General features: G+C 43.8%; 1 protein-coding gene across 1 annotated transcript; it reads left to right on the top strand.

The window, feature by feature from the left end:
• Positions 1 to 20: 20 nt before the first annotated feature.
• On the top strand, positions 21 to 20,090 carry LOC311119161 (phosphatidylinositol 4-phosphate 3-kinase C2 domain-containing subunit beta-like). The gene is made up of 12 exons (XM_084193904.1): positions 21 to 98; positions 653 to 716; positions 900 to 1,046; positions 1,268 to 1,301; positions 3,187 to 3,382; positions 7,794 to 7,916; positions 10,150 to 10,320; positions 10,399 to 10,507; positions 13,254 to 13,396; positions 19,022 to 19,210; positions 19,673 to 19,766; positions 19,907 to 20,090. The coding sequence occupies exons 1-12, from the start codon at positions 46 to 48 to the stop codon at positions 20,003 to 20,005; spliced, it is 1,422 nt and encodes a 473-aa protein (XP_084050030.1). The 5' UTR covers positions 21 to 45; the 3' UTR covers positions 20,006 to 20,090.
• The last annotated feature ends 2,424 nt before the right edge of the window (positions 20,091 to 22,514 follow it).

The raw sequence follows: 22,514 nt of genomic DNA, 5'->3' as shown, positions 1-22,514 counted from the left end.
TTATGTTGTGATTGACAGGAGGATGATGATGACACGGCCTCTACGATGAACCACGGCATCCTGCTGCAGGAACGACCAATCAGACAGACCGTTACTAGGTGAGGGGGAGGGGCCTAGATCTCGCACACCACTAATTACATTAAAAAGCAATTAAAGGCCTTAAGCTGGGACTTTGATATCCTTGATAGTAGCTAGGTTTCCATCCAATTGGCGACAGATTTTCATGCGAATATTCTAAAATCCGCAATATGCGCATTTTCCCACCAGAAATGTCTTTCCATCAAATTGACTTGTTGCGAATAAAAGGATGTGGGTGATGATGTAATGCACATAAAAATAACATTTTAATGGGAGAACCATACGTCATAGCGTGACTCAAGCTTTCTTCGAGGTGATGGTTATTATATCAATATTTGCGCATAAAGGGGTTTCCAGCGCCATTTCTTGCATAATAAATATTTTACAGACACAAAAAGATCCCACCTTGTCTAGCGTATTTAGTTTTGTCGACATTTGGAACGTTTTTACCAACAAATTTGCTGTTTCCATCAGGCCTGTCATGAAAAACAAATTCCGACATGCACTCTACTCGCATACAAAGGTTGGATAGAAACGTGGTAAGTGTTGTTGATATTTACTTGTGTTTGAACAGAGAGGCTTTGACTCTGCTCCTGGATACGTTTCACAACGAGGCTGAGTCCTTTCTACTATCAGAGGTAACCTACTACACACACGCACGTAAATACACAAACAGGCACAGACACACACAAACGCACATGCACGTACACACACACACACTGTCACACACACACACGAACGAAAGCAAACATGTTTGGCTCTTATTTTGAAAATGTATGTGTAAGGTTAAAATCACTCTGTTCTCCCTCCCCCCTCTGAAGGTGGAGCTTGTGTTGCATGTGGAACGGTTGGTCCAATCAGTGAAGGCTCTCTGCAGCTCACTGGCTGCCGTGGAAACGCCTGACATCACTTCTGCCCTCAACCAGCTCCCAGCATGCCCCTGTCGTCTGCAGCCTAAAGTCCAGAAGGTAAACACACACACACACATACTGCCACATTTCAGATAGAAATTACCTTTAGACACAGATCTAATTTAACCTTTAGACACAGAGAGTTAAAAAAACTAAACTGAGCTTAGATCAGGCATAACTTCATTACCCATACAGTATACTGTACTCCTGTAACTCCAGAACCAAGGTTAGTCAATTTGTTGAATGCATTCTGTAACTGTGTGTGTGTCTCTTCACAGGATCCATCAGTGCTGGCCATCAAAGAGAACAGAGGTAGGTTATTCATGTCTTACTGTGCTACAACACAGAATAACACACAGACAGATACTGTAGGGTAGGGGATGATAGACAGGACAGACAGAGGGGAAGGGGAGAAAGAAGACAGAGAGAGGATGGGAAAGAGAAGAGGAAGGGGGAGGAAAGAAGAGGAGAGATGATATGATACTGTAGATGGAGGGGAGGGTCGCCGGGTTATATGCTCGTGGGATGATGGTCAGGTCTGTACAGTAGTGTAACAGAATTAAAGGGATAGTTCACCCAAATTACAAAATGACACATTGGTTTCCTTACCCTGTAAGCAGTCTATGGACAAGGTATGACAGCAATCCATGCTTCGGTTAAGTTTCATTGGCACTGTTTGCACATGCTAATGTTGTAAGTCATGGGACCGATATTAGCATTTCTCATGTCCAAATAACCCGAAAGTATCTAAAATTGATTGTGAAGCTCAACAAATTCCCTTCTAGATGTTTTGAACATGATGCTTGAAAAATGATAATATCGGTTCCTTGACTTGAATGGGATTTGTGCCACGAATTCTAAAACGTTAGCATGTGGAAACAGTGCCAGGGAAACTAAACCAAAGCATGGATGGCTGTCATACCTTGTCCATACACTGATTATAGGGTAAGGAAACCAATATGTCATTTAGTAATTTGGGTGAACTATCCCTTTAAGATCGTACCTTAAGCTCACTCCACACCTTGAAATGTCTCCACTCGGGTCACCGAATTACTAGGTTTTCAGCAGCGCAAGCACTTTGTCAAGCGGGCGGTCAGGTGTGTTTGCGTGGCATAGGAACCTGGTTCGAGCCATTGTACGGACAGTGTACCCAGATGGGGAGGAAGCTACACTGCTAAGCAGGCACACTGGTCTGTCACAGTAGCACTACCTCATGTCAGAGCGGAAGTGTCCTTGACTTGCTGTGATGTACGCCACGGATGTCCCTCTTTACCGATGTCTCTGGCTGGGTCCCAAATGGCACCCCATGTCCTTTATATTGCACTACAGAGCAGGGCCCATTGTGCTCTGGTCAAAAGTAATGCACTATATAGGGAATAGGGTGCCATTTGAGACATATATCCTACCTCCCCCAGCTATACTCAGACAAACAGGAAGGATGGCTAACTTCATACAGGATACACAGATACACTAACCACCTCCTCCATCCATCTGCATCTCTATCCGTCTGTCTGCCCTTATAAAGAAAGGGATAACATTTCCGAGAGGTTGGATGTTGTTTTCCCTATAGGGCTGAGCTGCTCCACTGGATGTATGAAGAGACACATGTAAATAGTGGAGCCCAGCCAATTGAGCCGTGTTGACATGTCTGTATCCCAAATGGCATCCTACTCCGTACACAGTGCACTACTTTTGACCAGGGCCCATATTCCCTACATAGTGCACTACTTTTGACCAGAGCCCTATGAATGATGGAATGATGACAGGAACTAATGTTTGACTCTCTGGTAGTGTACAAACACAAGGTTATGAAGAGGTTAAACACACACTGTATGAGAGTTCAAAGGGTCAGTGTAGGAGTAATGAGCTCACAATGATTAGCAGTAAGGTGATAAGATGGCAAACTCTTAGAGCATGGACTTAGTGTGGTGTTGGTTTTGTGTATTGCTCTGACTCTACTCGTGGATAACGAGTAATACTGACAGACAGCTGTTGTGAATCAGGAGAGTTCTTTAGCACTGGATCTTTAAAACATGCTAAATTCTGCACATGGATTGTTACTAACATTTATTATTTAAGGTTTTACTTTTAAAGCTTGTGTTAAGTTGTTGTTTAGCCCTCTTTAATTGAATGCACTTAGAGAGTATCTGCTAAATGAAGGCTATGTGAATCTAAATGGTTTACTTCCACCTTGCAGAGAAAGTGGTGGAGAAGCTGACGGCAGCCATTTTGGATCTGGTGGAGCTGTACTGTAGCACGTTCAACGCTAACTTCCACACCACGGTGCAGAGCAACCGGCACACGGCGCCCACACAGGAAGCAGGCCTGGTCACCAACGTCCTGTCCTTCAGCGTCTACGCTGCTCATCGCATCCCCATCACATGGGCTGCCAGGTAACACACATAAACTCAGGCACGCACATACGCACGTAACCACACACACACACACCAGTAATATAAAGTACTTAAGTACACATATTTTAAAGTACTACTGAAGTTGTTTTTGTGGGTATCTGTACTTTACTATTAATATTTGTGACTACTTTTACTTCAATACATTCCTAAAGAAAATAATGTACTTTTTACTCCATACATTTTCCCTGACACCCAAAAGTACTCATTACATTTTGAATGCTTAGCAGTACAGGAAAATGGTCCATTCACGCACTTATCAAGAGGACATCCTTGGTGGCCTCCCGAGTGGCGCAGCGGTCTAAGGCACTGCATCGCCGTGCTTGAGGCGTCACTACAGACCCAGGTCCGATCCTGGGTCTGTAGTCAAAACTGCCGGTGACCGGGATTCCCATAGGGCGGCGCACAATTGGCCCAGCGTTTTCCGGGTTAGGGGAGGGTTTGGCCGGGGGGGGCATTACTTGGCTCATCGCACTCGAGCGACTCCTTGTGGTGGGCCGGGCACCTGCAGGCTGACTTCGGTCGTCAGTTGAACGGTGTTTCCTCCGACACATTGTTGCAGCTGGCTTCCGGGTTAAGCTGGCAGGTGTTATGGTGGGTCATATTTCAGAGGACGCATGACTCGACCTTCGCCTCTCCCATCGGGTTTGTTTAATATAAGGAATTTGAAATGATTTATACTTTTACTTTTACTTTTGATACTGAAGTATATTTTAGCAACTACATTTACTTTTAATACTTAAGTGTATTTAAATACTTTTAGACATTTACTTAAGTAGTATTTTACTCTGTGACTTTTACTTCAATAATTTTCTATTAAGGTATCTTTACTTTTACTCAAGTATGACAATTGGGTACTTTTTCCACCACTGACACACACACACACAGAGGGCCAGCTGTTCAGGCTGGATTTCCCCAGTATAATCCATGAGGATTACATGGTGTTATGGAGCATAGCAGCATACACAGAGAATCCTGAGAAACAGCCTCATCTGCCCCCCCTTTTCCTCCCCCTCCCCTTTACCCTTCTCCCCATTTTCACTTCCCTATCCTCACTTCCCTCCCCTACTCCGTTTTCCCTCCTTTTTCCCATGCCATCACTCCCTCTATATTGGCCTGAGTGTATGCAGCTCAGCCCTCCCCCTGAATCTCCATTCATATGTCTTCTCTCAGTAACGGCTCTTTCCTCCCCTCTCTTCTCCCCTGGCACAGCTCCATAACCAGGGCCAGATGCACTGCGATCTCACCATTCCCATACATTCTATCCCATGCATTCTATATACTTGTCCTACCCATTCCCCCATCTTCACCCTACAGCCTTATTGCCTCTACCACTCTCTCTGCCCCTACACTTTCCCCTGTTCCCACTGCTGTGTATTGGAATGGCCCTCCCACTCCCTCACCCCCTTCCAATCATGTGAATGGTCCAGTGCTCCACCCCCCAGTTGGCTGGCTCCTTTGTCTCCCCTGAAACTTATGCTGGCACGTGATTGGTTCCTGACAAAGGGTGATTGACAGCCTGGGAACTCTGCCTGACCTCTGACCCGAGGGGTGGGGCCGAGCGCTGACTGGTTGCTAGGCACCTGTCCGGCGGTGTGTGTGTGTGTGTGTGTGTGTGTGTGTGTGTGTGTGTGTGTGTGTAAGAAAGACACTGAAGGTGTGTGCAGGAAAAACAGATAAATTGATACCAAAATATCTGATGATCTCCCACACGAGGTTGATATCATCTGCATTGAGATGATTTTCAGATAGGGATTTAACTAGCAATAGCACTATTTTACTGTAAGACAAATAACATGGTAACATTATTACCCAATGTTGTTACCCTTTAATTACTATTCAGTCTGTTGGGGATTAATTGAAATAAGTACATCAAAATAATAATCAGTCTGAACATCTCAACGTTAGTTTGGAGTTGACAGCTTTTTTTTAAAATTACCATTCTAGCCTATGGCCCTTTTGTGCCATTGAAATGCATTGGTATCCATAGCAATGGCTCCATTTGGGCTGTTCAATGACAAGACCTGAGAGAGCTGGAAGCTGGCATTAGCTATCTACTTTTCGTCAGTCTGAACACCGACAAACAGCTGTAACTTGATTGGTAGCAGATAATTCTGTTCTGGTTCTAGATTTGAATAGCAGAGAAGTAGACCAAGATGTCATACCCTCTAAAATATTGTCTAACTTGTTGGGAAAGTGGTCAAAGTAGCTGATTTGTGTAAAAAATTGCATTGTTGCATTCACAGTGAATGGAATATTGGAAGTCATGATGTCACAATGGAAGCTTTAGTATGTTGAAGAAATCCCATGAAAGTGGATGAAGTTTAATAAGTTTAATAAAAGTTTTATAGTTTAAAAAGTGTATATAGTAACAAAAAGTTGTATGCAAGCACACTATTCAAATCAAATCAAATCAAATGTTATTGGCCATATGCGCCGAATACAACAGGTGCAGACATTACAGTGAAATGCTTACTTACAGCCCTTAACCAACAGTGCATTTATTTTTAATAAAAAAGTACAATAAAACAACAACAAAAAAGTGTTGAGAAAAAAAGAGCAGAAGTTAAATAAAATAACAGTAGGGAGGCTATATATACAGGGGGGTACCGGTGCAGAGTCAATGTGCGGGGGCACCGGCTAGTTGAGGTAGTTGAAGTAATATGTACATGTGGGTAGAGTTAAAGTGACTATGCATAAATAATTAACAGAGTAGCAGCAGCGTAAAAAGATGGGGTGGGGGTGGGGGGGCAGTGCAAATAGTCCGGGTAGCCATGATTAGCTGTTCAGGAGTCTTATGGCTTGGGGGTAGAAGCTGTTGAGAAGTCTTTTGGACCTAGACTTGGACCTAGACTTGGACCTAGACTTGGACTTAGACTTGGCACTCCAGATCAGCCTGCAGGTTTTAAAGTTAGCTTAAACGGTGTAAGAGGAGTAGCGTTGTAAAGAATAATAACCTATAAGTCAGAAATAAGTGGTACAGTATTTAAAGTGTGGCTGCTTTCGCAAGCCACACTAATAATGTAGTAATATACAGTACCAATCAAAAGTTTGGACACACCTACTCATTCAAAGGATTTTCCGTATTTTTACTATTTTCTACATTGTATAATAATGGTGAAGACATAACAATTATGAAATAACACATATGGATTCATGTAGTAACCAAAAAAGTGATAAACGATTCTTCAAATAGCCACTCTTTGCCTTGATGACAGCTTTGCACACTCTTGGCATTCTCTCAACCAGGAATGTGTATTAAATATCACAGTTCCCCAACTGGCGGCCCGCGGGACAAATTTGGCCCGCGGGTGGTTTTATTTGGCCCCCCATGTTTTCATTGTTGGACATAAACATTTTAAAAAACACCAAGAAATCAGCTCCAAGTGATTTTATTTTGGGAAATCTGTTCCAAAGTATTTCCACATATAATAGAGAGATGTGATCATATACAAATGTAAGCAAGGTTTGAAATTATTATGTTTTAGTCAAATATTATATATGTTTGTAATTATGTTCCGGCCCCCCGACCATCCGCTCAAGAAAAAATCAGCCCGCGCCTGAATCTTGTTGATGAACCCTGAAATATGTCTCATATACACTGAGTGTACAAAATATTAAGAACACCTTCCTAATATTAAGTTGCACTCCCACTTTTGCTCTCAGAACAGCCTCAATTTGTCGGCGCATGGACAAGGTGTCAAAAGCGTTCCACAGGGATACTGGCCAATGTTGACTCCAATGTTTCCCACAGTTGTGTCAAGTCGGCTGGATGTCCTTTGGGTGGTGGACCATTCTTGATACACACGGGAAACTGTTAAGTGTGAAAAACCCAACAGCGTTGCAGTTCTTTACTCAAACCGGTGCGCCTGGCACCTACTACCATACCCTATTCAAAGGCACTTCAATCTTTTGCCTTGCCCATTCACCCTCAGAATGGCACACATACACAATCCATGTCTCAAGAGTTAAAAATAAATATTTAACCTGTCTCCTCCCCTTCATCTACACTGATTGAAGTGGATTTAACAAGTGACATCAATAAGGGATCATAGCTTTCACCTGGATTCACCTGGTCAGTCTGCCATGGAAAGAGCATAATGTTCATAATGTTTTGTACACTCAGTGTATACTCTAACATACACTGATACACACTACACAACTGACACATACTCACAAGAGAACTCTGTTCATTTCCCACAGTCAGAAGACACTGATTGAATTGAATTGAACACAGTCCCATGAAGAAGTCTTGTCTTGTTTGTTTTGCATCATTTTACATGACTCCAACTTGGTCCTCAGTTACTTGTAATTATAGCATTTACATACATAGGCCAATGGGGTTTCATAATGACTATCATCTCCTCTGATCTCCTCTTCCTCTTCCTGTTAGCTACGAGGGCTTCTTCCTGTCATGCTCGCTGACCCATGGAGGGGCGGAGCTTTGTGCCCCGCAGCACACCAGCAAACAGCAGGTCAGCAAGTACCTGTTTCACCTGGTGGTCTGGGACCAGAGGTATGTACCCAAACACAGCCTGTTACCACGGGCCTTATAGACATTTTAACCAATCACAGCCAGGTACCTCAACCAACCTCACAGCCTATTACAACAGACCTTATAGACACCTCAACCAATCTCACAGAGATGTTCACCAATCAGAATCCATCTATCTATTACTTGTTGCTTAGGATTTATTAGTAATAATTATATTTGCTATCCACCCACAACATGTATTAATTACATACAAAGTGCACACTTCCAGAAGCAGGTTAGTGTTCCATCCATCACACTCTACTACCAGGTGTTCCATTTGTTCACTGTTTTCAGTTCTCATTAGGACTAACCTACTTTCCCCCATATGTGTCAACTGGAAAGAGCCATTGGTCGTGTGTGTGTGTGTGTGTGCTTATTGAAGCAGATGTAAACTGTTTACAGTATGTTTTTATTTGTGGGTTGTAACTAATCTCCTTTAAAATAGATGTGAAGGTAGCTGTGCAGCAGCATCCTGGGGCTATTTTCAGATCTCTCCACCTCTACCTCATGTCCTTAAAGCATTGTCCTGGGGCTATTTTCAGATCTCTCCACCTCTACCTCATGTCCTTAAAGCATTGTCCTGGGGCTATTTTCTGATCTCTCCACCTCTACCTCATGTCCTTAAAGCATTGTCCTGGGGCTATTTTCAGATCTCTCCACCTCTACCTCATGTCCTTAAAGCATTGTCCTGGGGCTATTTTCTGATCTCTCCACCTCTACCTCATGTCCTTAAAGCATTGTCCTGGGGCTATTTTCAGATCTCTCCACCTCTACCTCATGTCCTTAAAGCATTGTCCTGGGGCTATTTTCAGATCTCTCCACCTCTACCTCATGTAATAATAATAAAATAATATGCCATTTAGCAGACGCTTTTATCCAAAGCGACTTACAGTCATGCGTGCATACATTATTATTTTTTTGTGTATGGGTGGTCCCGGGGATCGAACCCACTACCTTGGCGTTACAAGCGCCGTGCTCTACCAGCTGAGCTACAGAGGACCACGTCCTTAAAGCATTGTCCTGGGGCTATTTTCAGATCTCTCCACCTCTACCTCATGTCCTTAAAGCATTGTCCTGGGGCTATTTTCAGATCTCTCCACCTCTACCTCATGTCCTTAAAGCATTGTCCTGGGGCTATTTTCTGATCTCTCCACCTCTACCTCATGTCCTTAAAGCATTGTCCTGGGGCTATTTTCAGATCTCTTCACCTCTACCTCATGTCCTTAAAGCATTGTCCTGGGGCTATTTTTGAAGACACTATTGCTGGGATCTTTTTTTTGCATCTATTGTAAGGATATTTTGAATCCTCTGGTATCTGGGTGGATTTAGTGTCCTGGTGGATTATCAACCCTGAGTAGACCTAGTGGTGCTGAAACCTCCAGATATGACAACAGCAGTGCAAAACCTTCACTCTAAAACACCACTTCCTGAGAAGATTGCTTGACAGTGTCCAGCTTGTTGGAGCTACTTGAGATAAGATGGAATAAACACGAATAGGCCATGTTTAGGGTTGCAAAATTCCGGGAACTTTCAATAAGTTCCCTGGTTTTCCCCAAATCCAACCAGGATTTCTGGAAAACCAGGGAATGTATTAAAAGTTCGTGGAATTTTGCAACCCTATCCATATTTAATTCTGTCCGGAGTGCTTTGGACAGGGAGTGCAGCGAGCTACATCTTTGTAAGGTAGCCTTCCTCAAACAGCACTTGGTTTGTTGGTTGTATAAAAGTCCTGAAAGTAAACTGTTTGGCTGGACATCTTATCTTGAGAGGCTTTTATGAGGCACCCGTCCATACTGTAGCCTACAGTCTGGCCGCATAACTGAACATGTTTTCTTAGTTAGCGAAGCATGCTAACAGAGCCCCCAATGGCAATGGTGTGTGTTTATAACGTTGCTATTTTTTGTTAGCCCGATGCTAGCTCCTTTCATGCTAACTAGTCTTTTGTGGATGACACAGGGCTAAATATAATAGATATATAATTTACTGTTTACCAACAGTTACAGTGCCACTCCCAGACTACTCTCTTGTAGGAAAATGTGTATTTACTTTATACTGCATTTCACAAGGACTCAAGTACAACTCTCTCTCTCTCTCAACCCCCCACCCTCTTTCCTTTTCTATTCCTCTCTGCCCCTTATATCCTTCTTTACCCTCTTCCTCTCCCATTGCATCTCTCCCTTCTTCCTCCCTCCCCCTGTCCCTCTCTCCCCCCCAGGGTGTGTTTCCCAGTGCAGATTAACCAGTTGCCAAGGGAGACCCAGCTGACGGTGACTCTATATGCCAGCGCTCTGCCACCCCCTGGAGGTGCGGAGGAGAAGGGCAGCAAGCAACGGCGGAGCATCGACTCCCTGGGCTGGGTCACCATGCCCCTCTTCAACTTCAGACAGTGAGTAGCAGTTCAGGAGGCTCTGTATGTCTGTGTGTGCGTGTCGGTGTGATGACTGTCATTCTGTGTGTCCCCCAGCATCCTGACGTGTGGGAGGAAGCTACTTGGTCTGTGGCCTTCCACCCCAGGAAGTAACGCTCGCTCCAGCTCCCCAAACTTCAGCCAGCCTGACAGCGTCATCCTGCAGGTAACTGGCCTATTCGTACACACGCTACACACACACGCTCACACACACGCTCACTCACTCACTCACTCACTCACTCACTCACTCACTCACTCACTCACTCACTCACTCACTCACACACACACACACGCTCACACACATTCACATTCACACACACACACGCTCACACACATTCACATTCACACACACACACACACGCAGTCACACACGCTCACACACACACACATCGCTCACAGATACACACGCTCACACATACACACGCTCACACACACACACACACACACACACACACACACACACACACACACACACACACACACACACAGTCACACACCCTCACACATACACATGCACACACACGCTCACACACAGAAAGGCATACACACCTTTTCTCCTCCTCTTCCTTCCTTCCTCTCTTTCTCTTATCTGCGTCAGTTTGTTTTTCAAGGTGTAGTTCCCTATTTATTTCCTATTGTACTCCCAATCTCTTTCTTCTTCCTCTTCCTCTGCTCTCCTATCCCTCTCTCTTTCTCTCTCTCCACTCTGCTCTCTGTCCCTCTCTTTCTCTCTCCCTCTTTTATAGTTTACTGTACTGTATGGGGACTTAGAGAGGTTTTAGACTGACCTGCTGGAATAAAACATCTATCTTAGCTCCTGGTCCAAACAGCAATCTATAAAAGACATGCACACACACAGACACATTACAGGTACAATACTAGTCCTCCTGGGTGTGTAAAATCTGAACGTTTGATGTCTTTTTGGCCTGTTTTAGAGCTGTGGAGCAGGTATGATGTTAAGGGATTTTCAGGTGAACAAAAGAGAAGAGCATTCGCGGATATAATCAATCATAAATCAATCTGGTTTAATACAAGTTGCAACAGGGAGACACCTCCAGAACAGAAGCAGAGAAAATGTCTAACTTGGCCTTCGCCGAGAAGGCCCTTATATCCTAATTACACAGCATCAGGAAATAAAAACAACTTTGTCAGCTGCTACAGAATCACACAGTGTTCCACAGAATACACCAACAATCTGTCCTTGGTCTTTGGACCTCCAGTTGGCGTCAATCCCAGTAAACAGATATTAGTTTAACATACAGCGTCGAGTCTAGTGTCTATCAACCCGCACATCCAGAACACTGGAGATCATGTGTATTACAGAAAGGGAAAACTCATAATCCCTGTCTGCATGTACCTATCTACCTCAGTTGAGAATAAAAATACTTTTCAATTCACTTAGAATTCATTTGTTGCCATTCTAGAGTTATGCATTTATTTAGAACTTGTATTTTTCAGAAACATAAAATACTGTCAAAAATGAGAAAAATATAGTGATATGATACAGTATTTTGACCATATCGCCCATCCCTGTGTAGTACACATACACACAGATGTGGACCTTAACGCTCACACAGAAGGACATGCGCACACACGCGTGCTGCTGCTGCCTGCAGAAGGGACCTGAAAGTAGGTCAGATAGCTCTGCTCTGGCCAAAACACTCACCCTTCATATTACACTCTCTATACCCTCCCTTTTGACACACATCCTCTTCTCTCTCTCTGTCACACACACACACACACACACACACACAGTGTTTCCTCTCAGCAGTATTCTGGTGTAAACCTAGTCCCTCCTGCAGTGCCAACCCAGTGTGTCGCAGTGCCAACTGGCCCGTGGCGCTGGTGCCCAGTGGCTTTTTGTCTCATTGCAGTGGCCTGTGTTCAAATGAGATGTGTGTGTGTTGTTGCAATCAGTCTCCTCATTAGCGTGCTGACATCATTTGAGGCTTCATTCTTCATCACTGACTGCAGAACATGCTTATGCACATACACGAACATCGCATAAGACACATCTGGGGTCTGGCGCACATTAACCTCTCATGAATCTTGTATCTCCTGAGTGGCGCAGTGGTCTAAGGCACTGCATCGCAGTGCTAACTGTGCCACTAGATCCTGGTTCGAATCCAGGCTCTGTCGCAGCCGGCCGCGACCGGGAGACTCATGGGCGGCGCACAATTGGTCCAGTGTAGGGGAGGGAATGGCCGGCAGGGATGTAGCTCAGTTGATAGAGCATGGCGTTTGCAATGCCAGGGTTGTGGGTTCGATTCCCACGGGGGGCCAGTATAAAAAAAAATGATAATAATAATAATATGTATTCACTAACTGTAAGTCGCTCTGGATAAGAGCGTCTGCTAAATGACTTAAATGTAAATGTAAATGAACCCGAATGTAACCCCCTCACACACACTTCTGCACACCGTCTAACATTTCACGCTATCTGACTTGTTTTCTCCTTTTTTGTTTTTTTTACAGTCCTCTCTTCTTGAGTTTATCCATCTGTCTTTCTTCCTTCCTCCAAAACTCTTTCCCTCAGTGTCCTGCCATGACTTTCAGTCTCATGTTGATCTCTTGGCTTTCCATCTTTTTTTTTTCTCTCCTTGGATGGATTCCTCACATCGTTCTGTTCCTCTCCTCTCCCCCAATCTCTTCCATCTCTTCATCCACCATTACCTTGTCCATCTGCTCTGTAACAGTCTGGTCAGACGTCTATTTCTACTCCGCATACTCAGTGAGCGTCTTTTCCACGTGTTTATATCTGGTTTAGATTCAGCTGTAAGAGTTACAATGACTTAAATCAAACCATATCAATATTTATTCATTTGAAGTACATTTCCCTCATCACAACACTTCACGAAGAATCATAATGTTGTTGTTAGTGTGACCCCTAACCTCTGACCTCTGACCTTTAGGTGGACTTCCCCACGTCGTCGTTTGAGGTGCGCTTTAGTACCCCCCCTCCCGCAGAGTTCAGTCCCAAGTATGACTTCTCCAGACTGGACCAGCACAGCCAGAGACAACTGCAGGATGTACTACACAAGAAATCACTCTTCTGGTGAGAATACTACACTCACTCACTCCATGGAATGACAGAACAGCTCTGTTAGACTGACATACATTATTACCACATCATTATAACGTCACTGTTACACTGCATTAGAGAGTAGTGAGAGTTGTCACGTATCGTATGTTCTTGTGCTAGTGTTCAAACCCAACAGCTGTAGAAGTTATTGAGGGGTTTTAATAGGTTAGTAGTAGCCTGATATCCAGAACCTGTTTTGCTAACATTCCACTTGATGTACTCCAGGTCATGCTAAACATGGAAAGGAGTGGAATGATATCTCAAACAGAATGGTAGCCAGGCTAGGTTAGTAGTGGACAGAACAGGAAGACAGACAGGAGATATATGGGCAGTGTGGTGCACTGGAAATGGTATTGGGGGGATGGGTGATGAGGGAAGAGGGGGTCCAGTTGATGAGTGATGTCATAGCAGCAGCTGGTGGTGAATCCTCCCCAGATGATATTATACCCCCCCCCCCCCCTCCTCTCTCCCCCCTCTAGTCTCCCCATCCCCCTCTCCTCTCCTCTTTTGTCCCCTGTGTGTGTGTGTGCTGTTCTATAGTGTGTGTGTGTGTGTGTGTGTGTGTGTGTGTGTGTGTGTGTGTGTGTGTGTGTGTGTGTGTGTGTGTGTGTGTGTGTGTGTGTGAGCGCCATTTACAAAAGTGATGAAAAGGTTACTGAATATTAATCAGACCGATGATCTGAATTCCTAAGAGAGGTAGAAAGAAACGTTTGGGGAGCTCCACTGGCCTTCTCTAAGGAGTGTGTCAACAATGTTTATCTCAGTCCTCCCTGGATATATAGGATATGGTAGGGTGTGTGTCTGTCTTTGTTTGTGTGTGTGTTCTCGTGTGTGTCTATTCTCCATATCTCAGTGTAGTGTTTGGCCCATTAGTAGTTATAATAGTTTATGATCATGTCTCCTGTGTGTTGTGAGAGAGATAAATAGAACAGTGTTTATCTTGGACCAGAGTGAGTTTTGTTGTTTACTTCCAAGCAGGATACTTTTTCTGGGGCTTTGGAGCCTTTGAAGGATGGAAGGAAGGGAGATGTGCTGTTTTCTGTGGTGTGTGTGTTTGATGTTTTTCAGTCAATGCAAATAGTCCGGGTAGCCATTTGATTAGCTATTCAGCAGTCTTAAGACTTGGTGCTCTGGTACCGCTTGCCGTGCGGTAGCAGAGAGAACAGTCTATGACTAGGGTGGCTGGAGTCTTTGACAACTTTTAGGGCCTTCCTCTGACACCGCCTGTTATAGAGGTCCTGGATAGCAGGAAGCTTGGCCCCAGTGATGTACTGGGCCGTACGCACTACCCTCTGTAGTGCCTTGCGGTCGGAGGCCGAGCAGTTGCCATACCAGGCAGTGATGCAACCAGTCAGGATGCTCTCGATGGTGCAGCTGTAGAACTTTTTGAGGATCTGAGGACCCATGCCAAATCTTTTCAGTCTCCTGAGGGGGAATAAGCTTTATCGTGCCCTCTTCACGACTGTCTTGGTGTGTTTGGACCATGATAGTGTGTTGGTGATGTGGACACCAAGGAACTTGAAGCTCTCAACCTGCTCCACTACAGCCCTGTCGATGAGAATGGGGGCGTGCTCGGTCCTTATTTTCCTGTGGTCCACAATCATCCCCTTTGTCTTGATCACACGGCCAGTTCTCTGACCTCCCTATAGGCTGTCTCATCGTTGTCAGTGATCAGGCCTACCACTGTTGTGTCATCGGCAAACGTAATGATGGTGTTGGAGTCATGCCTGGCCATGCAGTCATGGGTGAATAGGGAGTACAGGAGGGGACTGAGCACGCACCCCTGAGGGGCCCCAGTGTTGAGGATCAGCGTGGCAGACGTGTTGTAACCTACCCTTACCACCTGGGGGCGGCCCGTCAGAAAGTCCAGGATCCAGTTGCAGAGGGAGGTGTTTATTCCCAGGGTCCTTAGCTTAGTGATGAGCTTTGAGGGCACTATGGTGTTGAACGCTGAGCTGTAGTCAATTAATAGCATTCTCACATAGGTGTTATTTTTGTCCAGGTGGGAAAGGGCAGTGTGGAGTGCAATAGAGTTTGCATCATCTGTATCTGTTGGAGTCGGTCTAGGGTTTCTGGGATAATGGTGTTGATGTGAGCCATGACCAGCCTTTTTCAAAGCACTTCACGGCTACAGACGTGAGTGCTACGGGTCTGTAGTCATTTAGGCAGGTTACGTTAGTGTTCTTGGGCACAGGGACTATGGTGGTCTGCTTGAAATATGTTGCTATTACAGACTCAGTCAGGGACAGGTTGAAAATGTCAGTGAAGGCACTTGCCAGTTGGTCAGCGCATGCTCTGTGTACACATCCTGGTAATCCGTCTGGCCCTGCGGCCTTGTGAATGTTGACCTGTTTAAAGGTCTTACTCACATCGTCTACAGAGAGTGTGATCACACAGTCATCTGGAACAGCTGATGCTCTCATGCATGCTTCAGTGTTGCTTGCCTCTACACGAGCATAGAAGTGATTTAGCTCGTCTGTTAGGCTTGTGTCACTGGGCAGCTCGCGGCTGTGCTTCCCTTCGTTGTCTGTAATAGTTTGCAAGCCCTGCCACATCCGACGAGCGTCGGAGACGGTATAGTACGATTCAATCTTAGTCCTGTATTGACGCTTTGCCTGTTTGATGGTTCGTCGGAGGGCATATCGGGATTTCTTATATGTGTCCTGGTTAGAGTCCCGCTCCTTAAAAGCGGCAGCTCTACCCTTTAGCTCAGTGCGGATTTTGCCTGTAATCCATGACTTCTGGTTGGGTATGTACATACGGTCACTGTGGGGATGACGTCATCGACGCACTTATTGATGAAGCCAGTGACTGATGTGGTGTACTCCTCAATGCCATCAGAAGAATCCTGGAACATATTCCAGTCTGTGCTAGTAAAACAATCCTGTAGCTTAGCATCTGCGTCATCTGACCACTTTTTTATTAACCGAGTACTGGTGCTTCCTGCTTTAGTTTTTGCTTGTAAGCAGGAATCAGGAGGATATAATTATGGTCAGATTTGCCAAATGGAGGGTGTGGGAGAGCTGACCATTAATGGTCAGGAAAAGTTTAATATTACATGACAACTACCATCAGATGAAGAAGAACAGATATATCAGTGTTGACAAATAATTATTTAAAGAACATTCTCTTAAGGTGCAGTGTTTCCAAACAAGTGTACTGGCTTCAGTGCCATCCAATATCAGGCTCCAAGCACGAAGTAGATTAGAGGCGCTCATCCAATAGCAACAACTGTTGTCCAGCTGGATCATCCTATCCCAACAATGACACAGTATATTCAGCCAATGGAAACAACCGTACCAACCGTTAACAGCCCTCTGCCATGTGTGTGTTTGCTAGAGCAGTTAGAGAAACATGTGTGTTGATTTAGGCAGAGATTCAAACAAACATGGATTAATGTGTGTGTGTGTGTGTGTGTGTGTGTGTGATGAGTATGAATGTGATCACTGACCTTTAGTTGTCAGTTGACATTTTCAGGTATCTCCACGAGAGACATCTACTGTTTATTCTCCCTTCTCCCAGTCAGTTTATCTTTCTTCCTCTCCCCTCTATCTACAGTTGAAGTCAGAAGTTTACATACACCTTAGCCAAATACATTTAAACTCAGTTTTTCACAATTCCTGACATTTATTCCTAGTAAAAATTACCTGTATTAGGTCAGTTAGGATCACCACTTTAGTGAAGTGTCAGAATAATAGTAGAGAGAATGATTTATTTCAGCTTTTATTTATTTCATCACATTCCCAGTGGGTCAGAAGTTTACATACACTCAATTAGTATTTGGTAGCATTGCCTTTACATTTTTTAACTTGGGTCAAACGTTTTGGGTAGCCTTCCACAAGCTTCCCACAATAAGTTGGGTGAATTTTGACCCATTCCTCCTGATAGAGCTGGAGTAACTGAGTCAGGTTTGTAGGCCTCCTTGCTCGCACACGCCTTTTCAGTTGTGCCCACACATTTTCTATAGGGCTTTGTGATGGCCACTCCAATACCTTGACTTTGTTGTCCTTAAGCCATTTTGCCACAACTTTGGAAGTATGTTTGGGGTCATTGTCCATTTGGAAGACCCATTTGCGACCAAGCTTTAACTTCTTGACTGATGTCTTGAGATGTTGCTTCAATATATCCACATAATTTTCCTTCCTCATGATGTCATCTATTTTGTGAAGTGCACCAGTCCCTCCTGCAGTAAAGCACCCCCACAGCATGATGCTGCCACCCCCGTGCTTCACGGTTGGGATGGTGTTCTTTGGCTTGCAACCCTACCCCTTTTTCCTCCAAACATAACGATGGTCATTATGGCCGAACAGTTCTATTTTTGTTTCATCAGACCAGATGACATTTCTCCAAAAAGTACGATCTTTGTCCCCATGTGCAGTTGCAAACCGTAGTCTGGCTTTTTAATGGCGGTTTTGGAGCAGTGGCTTCTTCCTTGCTGAGCGGCCTTTCAGGTTATGTCGATATAGGACTCGTTTTACTGTGGATATAGATAATTTTGTACCTGTTTCCTCCAGCATCTTCACAAGGTCATTTGCTGTTGTTCTGGGATTGATTTGCACTTTTCGCACCAAAGTACGGCTGCGTGGTCCCATGGTGTTTATACTTGCGTAATATTGTTTGTACGGATGAACGTGGTACCTTCAGGCATTTGGAAATTGCTCCCAAGGATGAACCAGACTTGTGGAGGTCTACAAAAAAAAAATCAGAGGTCTTGGCTGATTTCTTTTGATTTTCCCATGATGTCAAGCAAAGAGGCACTGAGTTTGAAGGTAGGCCTTGAAATCCATCCACAGGCACACCTCCAATTGACTCAAATGATGTCAATTAGCCTATCAGAAGCTTCTAACGCCATGACATCATTTTCTGGAATTTTCCAAGCTGTTTAAAGGCACAGTCAACTTAGTGTATGTAAACTTCTGACCCACTGGAATTGTGATACAGTGAATTATACGTGAAATCATCTGTCTGTAAACAATTTTTGGAAAAATTACTTGTGTCATGCACAAAGTAGATGTCCTAACCGAGTTGCCAAAACTATAGTTTGTTAACATGAAATTTGTGGAGTAGTTGAAAAACGGGTTTTAATGACTCCACCCTAAGTGTATGTAAACTTCCAACTTCAACTGTATCTCTCCTCTAACCCTCTCTCCTTTACACACACGCTCCGATCACTCTCTTTCTGTCTTTGTTTCATGCCCGTTTCAAATTCAGCTCGATCGTTTTTTATTAGTGTAACCACGTTCGAGTGAGTGTGGCCAAAGCAAGGAGAAACAGAGTAATGCTATCATGAAGACAGAACAAAGACAGCATTGATAGGTGTTGGCCACATTTATACAAGGGTAATCTATCTATTTTTTACAGTGGAGAATGGCCATCTAATGCTGCAGTAAACGACACCTCTTTCTTTTCCTTTCATTGTGAGAAAGTATTCCAAGTATGCATTATTTCACTCTCTCTTCCCCTCTCTACCTTTTACCCTCTATACCGCTCCCCCTCTCCATATCCCCCTCTCTTTCTCCCACTCTCAAGCTAAATATGCATGTAAGGTATTGATATTAGCTTATATTTCTCCTCGCACTCTCCCCTGTGTCTCTCCAGGTTGACTCCAGAGGACAAGCGTCTGTTGTGGGAGAAGCGTTCGTTCTGCCAGTCAGAGAGTGGTGCCCTGCCCCTGGTGCTGGCTAGTGCCCCCCGCTGGGAGTGGGCATGTCTGTCAGACATTTACGCCCTGCTCCGCCAGTGGGCATGTCTCAACCACCACGACGCACTGGGCCTCCTGCATGCCACGTAAGGGGACTGTGTGTGTGTGTGTGTGTGTGCGTGCGTGCGTGTGTGTGGTTGCCAGGCAATGGTTTCTGGGGCAACACTCGCCAGGGAAATAGCCACCTTGGCAAAAGTCAGCAGGCAACTGTCACCAGAAGACCTGCGGTCGCCATTCGACCTTGTCATGTTGTGTTAGGACTGGAGGTGTTAGTGTGAACAACAGACATGCTGGCAGTTTGGGGTCATGGTCAGAGACAAGAGTGGACCAGACAGGCTTAGAATCCTGTTCTGGAACATAAACACCATGAACTCACCTCAGCAGGGCAACATGCAAGGCATCACATGCATCACTCGCCTTTTAGAATTACAGTTCAATGATTAATGAGGATAAGTCCATGCATTTGTTTGACCTCTCAAATATGTCGTCATTCTGGATTGAAACAATGTAATAATTGAATGCATAATGTATTCAAATGTGTGTGTCAGCTTCCCTGATCAGGAGCTGAGGCGTACTGCAGTACAGTGGATGGACTCCATCTCTGACCCTGAGCTGTTGGACTTCTTGCCACAGCTTGTGCAGGTAACACCTTATAAATGCTTTGTGAATGTCTTATGAACACTTCACAAACACCTTATCAAAGGGCTATGTGGAGCTATTTCCATATTTCTTACACCTATCCGATGCATCTTTCTCTAACCATCTCTCTCGCTTTCTCTCAGGCTCTGAAATATGAGTGTTACCTGGACAGCCCGTTGGTGCGTTTCCTGCTACGGAGAGCCATAGGGGACATGCGCATTGCACACTACCTCTTCTGGTGAGACCTATTCAGATATCAGCCATACACTCAGCCTTCTCTGTCACACACAACTTGATATAGACACAGACATACACAAATGCATACATAACACATGCAGTGCCTTCAGAAAGTATTCACACCACTTGACTTTTTCCACATTTTGTTGTGTTACACACTGAATTTTAAATGGATTAAATTGAGATTGTGTGTCACTGGCCTACACACAATACCACATAATGTCAAAGTGGAATTATGTTTCTAGAAATCTTTACAAATTAATAAAAAATGAAAAGCTGAAATGTCTTGAGTCAATAAGTATTCAACCCCTTTGTTATGGCAAGCCTAAATAAGTTGAGGAGTAAAAATGTGTTTAACAGGTCGCGTAATAAGTTGCATGGACTCACTCTGTGTACAATAATGTTGAACATGATTTTTGAATGACTACCACATCTCTGTACCCCACACATACAATTATCTGTAAGGTCCCTCAGTCGAGCAGTGAATTTCTAACACAGATTCAACCACAAACACCAGGGAGGTTTTCCAATGCCTCACAAAGAAGGGTACCTATTGGTAGATGGGTCAAAATAAAATAAGCAGACATTGAATATCCCTTTGAGCATGGTGAAGTTATTAATTACACTTTGATGGTGTATCAATACACCCAGTCACTACAAAGATACAGGCGTCCTTCCTAACTCAGTTTCTGAGGAGGAAGGAAACCATTCACCATGAGGCCAATGGTGACTTTAAAACAGTTAGAGTGTAATGGCTGCGATAGGAGAAAACTGAGGATGGATCAACAACATTGTATTTACTCCACAATACTAACCTAATTGACATAGTGAAAAGAAGGAAGCCTGTACAGAATACAAATAATATAATACTGCAAAATATTTGGCAAAGCAATTGACTTTTTGTCCTGAATACAAAGTGTTATGTTTGGGGGAAATCCTCCAAACATGGCTGCATCAGGTTATGGGTATTCTTGTAATCGTTAAGGACTGGGATGTTTTTCAGGATAAAAAATAAACTGAATGGAGCTAAGCACATGCAAAATCCTAGAGGAAAACCTGGTTCCGTCTGCTTTCCACCAGACACTGGGAGATGAATTCACCTTTCAGTAGGACAATAACCTAAAACATGAGGCCAAATCTACACGGGAGTTGCTTACTAAGAAGACCGTGAATGTTCCTGAGTGGCTGAGTTACAGTTTTGACTTAAATCTGCTTGAAAATATATGTCACGACCTGAAAATGGTTGTCTAGCAATGATCAAAACCAATTTGACAGAGCTTGAATAATTTTGAAAATAATAATGGGCAAATATTGAACAATCCAGGTGTGGAAAGGTCTTAGAGATTTACCCCAAAAAAATTATTTGAATCCCACTTTGTAAAACAACTAAATGTGGAAAAAGTCAAGGGGTGTTAATACTTTCTGAAGGCACTGTATGTAAATGAGATATTTCTGTATTTAATTTTCAATAACTGTGCAAACATTTCTAAAAACATGTTTTCACTTTGTCATTATGGGGTATTGTGTGTAGATGGGTGAGAAAAAAAGAAAGAATCCATTTTGAATTCAGGCTGTAACAGAACAAAATGTGGAATAAGTCAAGGGGTATGAATACTTTCTAAAGGCATACAACCACCTCTAATTCACATCAGTCAATTCATGACTCACATTCGCTCACAGACACACCCGCCCAATCACACAGAGCAGCACTGGAGTCCATACATGACAATGCAGTAATGTACAATGATATCATTGACACTTTGTCTTCAATAGGACAAACATGCATACAGGTCGCCACCTGCTGGACAGATTGGGAAATGCCAGAACAAACTTTCTGTAGGATACATTCGGATTTCCAGAATGTATTCTTTAAAATGACTTAACACATTAGCATCAGAACACAAAGTACACCATTTTAAAATATACTCAAGTTTATACATTTACACAGTATACAGTACTGCACAATGGAGAGTTGCAGTCCGTCTTAGAATTGGTGGCTAGTAAAAACTAGTCCTGAACATCTCTAAAACTAAGAGCATTGTGTTTGGTACAAATCATTCCCTAAGTTCTAGACTTCAGCTGAATCTGATAATGACTAATGTGGCTGTTGAGCAGGTTGAGGAGACTAAATTACTTGGTGTTACCTTGGATTGTAAACGGTCATTGTCAAAACATATTGACTCAATGGAATGGTTGTAAAGATGGGAAGAGGTCTGTCCGTGAGAAAGAGATGCTTTGCTTTTTTGACACCATACTTCACAAAGCAACTCGTGCAGGCTCTAGTTTGATCTTATCTTGATTATTGCTCAGTTATATGGTCAGGTGCTGCAAAGAAGGACCTAGAAAAACTGCAGTTGTCCCAGAACATAGTGGCACATCTTACTCTTCACTGTAATCAGAGGGCTAATATTAATATTATGCATGCCAGTCTCTCTTGGCTAAAAGTAGATGGAGAGACTGACTAAATAATTAAATTCCAAATTGTTTGTAATGTCAACTTACACACAGCACTGA

Source organism: Coregonus lavaretus (genome assembly GCF_964263955.1).
Source record: "Coregonus lavaretus genome assembly, contig: HAP1_SCAFFOLD_8156, whole genome shotgun sequence".
Lineage (NCBI taxonomy): Eukaryota > Metazoa > Chordata > Actinopteri > Salmoniformes > Salmonidae > Coregonus > Coregonus lavaretus.
Note: the sequence above shows the minus strand (reverse complement) of the source record. Positions and strands in the feature narration are given on the sequence as shown.

What these genes read in the sequence shown, in the direction of transcription:
- LOC311119161 (XM_084193904.1), top strand. Translation starts at nt 46, where the DNA reads ATGAACCACGGCATCCTGCTGCAGGAACGACCAATCAGACAGACCGTT. An exon ending in TGCAGCCTAAAGTCCAGAAG is followed by an intron (nt 1,047 to 1,267) that starts GTAAACACACAC and finishes GTCTCTTCACAG; the next exon opens with GATCCATCAGTGCTGGCCAT. An exon ending in GGCCATCAAAGAGAACAGAG is followed by an intron (nt 1,302 to 3,186) that starts GTAGGTTATTCA and finishes TCCACCTTGCAG; the next exon opens with AGAAAGTGGTGGAGAAGCTG.